Source organism: Lipotes vexillifer, unplaced genomic scaffold (genome assembly GCF_000442215.2).
Source record: "Lipotes vexillifer unplaced genomic scaffold, Lipotes_vexillifer_v1.1 scaffold469, whole genome shotgun sequence".
NCBI classification, from domain to species: domain Eukaryota; kingdom Metazoa; phylum Chordata; class Mammalia; order Artiodactyla; family Lipotidae; genus Lipotes; species Lipotes vexillifer.
The window spans coordinates 2,395,157-2,401,156 of NW_006788006.1; the positions used below are offsets into that span (position 1 = coordinate 2,395,157).

Genomic DNA, 6,000 nt, shown 5'->3' on the forward strand with positions numbered 1-6,000 from the left:
TGCAGGATCTTCGTTGAGGCATGTGGGATCTTTTGTTGCCGTGTGCGGGCTTATTTCTCGTGCACGTGGGCTCTGTAGTTTGTGGCACGTGGTATCTCCAGTTGAGGTGCGCGAGCGCGGTAGTTGTGTTGTGTGGGTTTCATTGCCCTGCGACATGTGGGATCTTAGTTCCCTGACAAGGGATTGAACCCGCGTCCCCTGCATTGGAAGACAGATTCTTTACCACTGGATCACCAGGGAAGTGGTCAAGCTCTTTTTCTTTTTTTTCTGTTTGGTGTTTTATTTATTTATTTATTTATTTATTTATATTTTTGGGGGGTTGCATTGGGTCTTTGTTGCCACGCACAGGCTTTTGTCTAGTTGCAGTGAGCAGGGGCTACTCTCTGTTGCGGTGCACAGGCTTCTCACTGTGGTGGCTTGTTGCAGAGCACAGGCTCTAGGCACGTGGGCTTCAGTAGTTGCGGCATGTGGGCTCAGTACTTGTGGCTCACGAGCTCTAGCACGCAGGCTCAGTAGCTGTGGCACACGGGCTTAGTTGCTCCACAGGATGTGGGATCTTCCCAGACCAGCACTCGAACACGCGTCCCCTGCATTGGTAGGCAGATTCTTAACCACTGTGCCACCAGGGAAGCCCCTTAGCCAAGAAAATCCAGGCTGCACACTGCCCTGGGGTCATAAGGCTTTTTAGCTTCACTGTGCTGAGCATGAGAAAGAATCCTAAAAATCCACTGGCACAGCAGCTGCCATGGAATCTATAGAAATACAGGAACAGAAAGTCCAGGACGCTGAGGAGATCACCTGTGGGGTGAGGTACATATGCCAGGAGCACCACACTGAATAGATAGTTTAAGTACTGCTGGTCAATGTCACTTAACGTGTTGGGTTTCTGGGATTTCTGTAGTATCTTATAAGCCCCTATGCAGCATAAGTGAATTACAGCCCAGAAATAAGCATCTGGATCAAACTGGGAGTCACTGAAGAGCAGGCACCCTGCAGCAGCCAGGAGGAAGGGGGCACTACAGATCTTTGCAGGAGATGTTTTCTCTTTCTGAAAACACTTCTGGTGCCCACAGATGATAACTTCGGCTACATTATGCAAAATGAGAAACATAGGAATAGCTAGTCTGGACAGTGCTCTGGAACCAGCATAGGTGATACCCACAAACAGCACTGAAGCAGGAAGCCATGTCAAAACATCAGATCTTGAACAGTTGTTGATCTCTGCCCAGCCCAGTTTCCATGACACATGAAGCAAAAGTCCACCAATTAATGCCTGCCACCCTTGGAATAACGTAGGGTAGGTAAATTTCAAGACAGACAGGACATACTTGTTTGTGAGGTAAGAAGCCAGGTAGCAGGTACAAAACGTGAGGCCGACCAGGCACCTCCTCACATACATCTGTCAATTTGCACAGCTTCCCGGGGAACCCGCGGGAGTCCCAGGGCTTCCGCGCAAGCCGGGCCACCCAGTGGCCAACCTCTTGATCTTTTACTTAAACAGGGTATAGCCTCTCTCTGTCCCTGCCATAACTGTTATCTTAAAGTACCCACAGGAGACAAAATCCAACTATTTACCCTGTTTCTGTTGTTATTCCCATCTCAAAGTGCAAACAGGAGGCCAGTTGAAAATATCTAGCCTGGAGTCCACCTGCCTCTTGCCTCAGGAAATGTAAACAGAAGGCTAGTTGTAAATGTCCAGCCTGGAGCCCATCTATCTCCTGCCTCAATGGGGCTCTTGGTGGGAAAAATTGTTACTTGTTTTGGGCATCCTTATCTTAATCTGTGTTTCCTCTCCCACATACCTATGTTGTCTCTGTGCTATCTGCCTCCAGAGCAGCCACATAGCCGCCTAACGAGCCACCTCCAACGCTAATGAAATCCCTGGCTGACTACTCAGTGCGTATTGTGGAAGAGGGGGCCATGTGAAATTGTAAGAGCTGGTCATGAGGGGTGGAGTGTTGGAGTGTAACCAAGAGTGGGGTCTGGCTGCTCACTGCTCAAAAGCCAATAAAGAGACAAGGTTGGTGGAAAGGAAAGTTTGCTTTATTTTGGATGCCGGCAACCGGGGGGTGGGGAGGATGGACTTCTGTCCAAAGGCCAACTCCCTTTGAGGTCCCTGCATGTAGGGGCTACATGCAGAAACTGCACAGTCATCTTGAAATTGGTCGTGCGGTGGTCTGACCAGCAACATCTTGATTGTTTTAAGTACAGTTAATCTTCAGCTCCAGGGTTTGTTCCCATTTCTTTGAGGCCAGTTCTTGGAATTGTATAAATTGGAGCAGCTTAGGTCCTGGCTGCAGTCTGGTCATCATGTAGCTAACTTCTTCCAGCTGGTGGGGGGTTTCGGTATCTATAAGACAGCTCACAGGATACGGCTCAGAATATTATCTACAGCCCTTGAGAAGGAACTAAAAGTCCTTGACTATGCTTAGTGACTAAACTATTATTATTTAGTCTTGCTAGACTGTTTTCCTTTGTTTCTACATTTTCTCATTTTTCTGATTAAATTTATTCTTCGACTAAAGTTTTTCCACACACAAAAGGCAGGCTGAGGACATGGGGAAGCACTGACTACAGGGTCCTGCTCCGTTTCAGGAGGAGGTCATTGAGAGGACATGGCTACCAGTTGACCCTCGAGGTGGATCCAGGGAACCAGAGGCCCCTCACCCCCTCTCCATCCTTGGAATGTATGTTCCACCCACTGTTCTCACAAAGGGAACCATTTTCAAGGATGCAGCCTTGAGAGAGTAAAGTGTTGTTGAGATAATCTGAACGGTATATGCGACTGAATCCTGTTAAGACCTTTGCATAAACTTTTAAGATTCTGGTAAGCAGTGTCGCTGCAGGAGAGAAAGTGGGGTGTAAGAGGATGGTCACATCCCAGGTCTTAGGTGAGTCCCTGGGACGGCCACCAAGTGTGGGTTCTTGGCTTTGCACAGGACAGAATTCAAGAGCGAGCCATAGTAAAGTGAAAGAAGGTTTATTCAGGGAGATACACATACCATAGACAGAGTGTGGGCCATCTCAGAAGGCAAGAGGCCCCAGGATATGAGGTTGTCAGTTTTTATAGGGGTGGGTAATTTCATAGGCTAATGAGTGCGAAGATTATTCCAACTATTTTGGGGAAGGGGAGGGGATTTCCAGGAATTGGCCCACCGCCAACTTTTTGGCCTTTTACGGTAGGCCTCAGAACTGTCAGGGTGCCTGTGGGTGTGACATTTAGCTTACTGATGTATTACAATTAGTGTATACTGAGGCTCAAGGCCTAGTGGAAGTCGACTCCTCTGCCATCTTGGACCTAGTTGGTTCTAACTGAGGTAGGAGATAGATGGGCCCCTGGGTTGGACAGCTGGTGTTTGTCAAGTGGAGTAAAATTGAAGCTTTGTTCTCACCCAGACGCTCCAAGGACAAAGCTGGTGGCAGAAGCTGAGCTCTGCTGAAGTAAAGAGATAAGGTGACAGCTCCTGAGGTTAAGGAAAACTTCCCTGTCTGCACATGTGCAGGAAGGCTCCTTGGGGCTCAAAAAGGGAGGAGGCACCACCCCATAAGTGTGGACATGCACCCACAGGCCTTTGCGGTGGGATCCATCTTAGCAAAAAATTGTGCACGCATGTTGGGGAGTGACCTAGAACAAGTCAGATGAGGGAAAAGAAATGAGATAATTGGCCAAAGATAAACAAAGACCCGGAAGGACTGTCCTATATAAGGGATTTGTATCAGCTCTTTACTGCACTCTTCCTCATCAGAGAGGTGGCCCATACCCTCTCTCTCTAGGTGTGTATTTCTGCCTAGCTTTCTGTGTATTCTGTATTTCTGCCTGATTTAAATAAATAAACTTCTCTGTGTGCTCTCCCATACACCACAGTGCTGTGTCTCTAATAATAAACTTTGTGCCTGTTTTTACAATTTTTGCCTCCTTGAAACATTCCTGCTTTCAAACAGGGGAAAGAGACGGGGGAAACAGCCAGGACCCCTTTGCTTCTAGCCTCTAGCCCCTGGTGGTATAGTGGCTAGGATTCCTGGTTTTCATCCAGGCTACCCAGGTTCAATTCCTGGGCAGGGAACTGAGATCTCTCTTCAGGACCACTCACTGCTGTCTCTCCGAGATCATAACCAGTTTATGTCGTGTCCTCAACGGCTATGTCATTCTTTTAAAGGTTGTGCCCTACCCCTTTCCTATCTCAGTGTAGAGATCTATTCATCTTGTGGCTGCCTGAGACAAGCCTCGTATATAAGTTCCCTCGTTTGTTAAACCTGCCACCTACAAATCCGGAGTGGTCTGCCTCTTTCTTTGGTTTCTCCTTGCCTTCTGTGTATGGGGGTCAGTTTCAAATTTCACCTGGGGAACTCCTGGGGTTGGGAACCAACATTCCTCCTAAGCAGTGGGAATAATGGGGTACTTCAAGAGGACCCCATAGTCTTGAGATTGTAACTTGAAAGAAAGTCTTTCAGAAAGTTCTGAGGACTGTTCCACCGGTTAGAGGTCAAAGCACAGTTGTATAGTTTTTGAGTCAAGGTTTTGACAGTTTACGTAGTCCAGATCCACATACAAGGTGAGTAGTGGGTTATCATGACCCTTTACAGAATTGAGAAAGAAATGTTATTTCCTAAGGAGCTACCTTCCTGGCGCCAGAAGCTCTTTTCTTTCAAGCAGGCATTCCTGTGTTAAGGATATCTAGTTAACTTATAATGCAGATGCGCAATGCACGCTAAAGGGGAGCAGGTAGTGGCCCAAACGGCAGAGAGAATTTTATGTTAAAAGTTTTTTTGTCCTGCCTTAAAAACAATTTTATTTCATCACAAATATAAAAACCATTTTTTTTTCTCACAGGTGGTACAAAAAACAGGCAGTGGGCTAACCCAGGATATTGTAAAAAATTGTAAAATATACAGGAGTAGATAATATTCTGTTCCCTAGTTTTCCATATTTCCCCCTGAGGCCTGTAAAAGCATGTAGCCATGCTAAATACTTTTAAAACATTAAAAAAAAACTAATTGTATCTGTGAATAATTCCTCAAGTTACACCAAGATTTCATGGCTCAAGTTGGTCCGTATTTTTCGTTAAACTAATCGCAGCATAACACATGAAAGTGTCCTTTCGGATGACCTCCTGGAGCTAGAATTGCGAGTTTTTCATATTTCTCCCCCAAATTTCCGTGAAACACCGACCGCATCTCTGGAGTAGAGGCTGATGCCGCAAGGAATTCTGGGGAATGTAGTTTTGGTTTGCAGCTAGCGAGACATTTCCGGCAGAAGTTGCTGGGCGTGAGAAGAAAGCGAGACAGTTTTCCGCAAACGTCGCTCAAAGGCCCGCCGTGGGGTTGGGGGGTTGGGGGGGCGGGGGAGGGTGGGCATGAAGGGTGTGGCTGCTTGTCCCTACGCGATTGGCCGGCGGCTTCCCCGGCACGCTCATACGGCGCTTCCGGGCCCCCTGTCTTGCAAGGCCGTCTGGGAGTTGTAGTTCAGACTCTTGCCCGAACTCCGTAGTCCAGCTGCGGCTAGGAGGTCAGAGGCCGTCCCCCGCCTTCGGTGCTTGGCTTGGAGGATGGATCCGGGGTCCGGGGCCGACGCGGCCCCGTTGGCTGGTTTGGCCTGGTCGTCGGCCTCGGGGCCCCCGCCGCGGGGGTTCAGTGCGGTGAGCAATGTCAGGGGACCAGGGACGAATAGGGAGAGAGGCGGCGACACCAGGGGTCGGGGGTTGAATGGGGGCAGAGTCGGCTGCAGCCGGTAAGAGCCTGGCGCTGACCCGCATCCGCGCTGTAGATCTCCTGCACTGTGGACGGGGCGCCCGCCAGCTTCGGCAAGACTTTCGGGCAGAAATCCGGCTACTTCCTGTGTCTCAATCCTTTGGGCAGCCTAGAGGTAAGGGGCCCTCACCTTCGGAGTCCCCGGGGTCCTCCCACTCCCCTTTGTCCATTCGCTGGGCTCTATGCTAGGCACACGGTCCCTGCTGCTGAGTGATTCTCGATGTATCCCCTCCCCGCCCCCCCCCCCCCCCA

General features: G+C 49.1%; 2 protein-coding genes across 2 annotated transcripts in view; one reads left to right on the top strand and one right to left on the bottom strand.

Annotated features, from left to right (window-relative positions):
• Window positions 1-846: 846 nt before the first annotated feature.
• Window positions 847-1,399, bottom strand: LOC103077377 (transmembrane protein 241-like). Its single transcript, XM_007461016.1, has 2 exons — window positions 918-1,399; window positions 847-871 (listed from the first exon to the last, which is right to left on the bottom strand). The coding sequence occupies exons 1-2, from the start codon at window positions 1,397-1,399 to the stop codon at window positions 847-849; spliced, it is 507 nt and encodes a 168-aa protein (XP_007461078.1).
• Window positions 1,400-5,464: 4,065 nt separating this feature from the next.
• MVB12A (multivesicular body subunit 12A) overlaps window positions 5,465-6,000 on the top strand; it is a 3,770-nt gene continuing 3,234 nt past the window's right edge. Inside the window, exons 1-2 of the mRNA XM_007461017.1 lie at window positions 5,465-5,636; window positions 5,765-5,863. Coding sequence (XP_007461079.1) covers window positions 5,547-5,636; window positions 5,765-5,863 — 189 coding nt within the window. The 5' untranslated portion in view covers window positions 5,465-5,546. The remainder of the gene's footprint in view (window positions 5,637-5,764; window positions 5,864-6,000) is intronic.

Excerpts from the sequence above, each read along its gene's own strand:
- LOC103077377 (XM_007461016.1), bottom strand. The coding sequence starts at position 1,399 with ATGTATGTGAGGAGGTGCCTGGTCGGCCTCACGTTTTGTACCTGCTAC. Across the intron at positions 872-917 it reads GTAATTCACTTATGCTGCAT|AGTGACATTGACCAGCAGTA; the intron begins AGGGGCTTATAA and ends CCCAACACGTTA.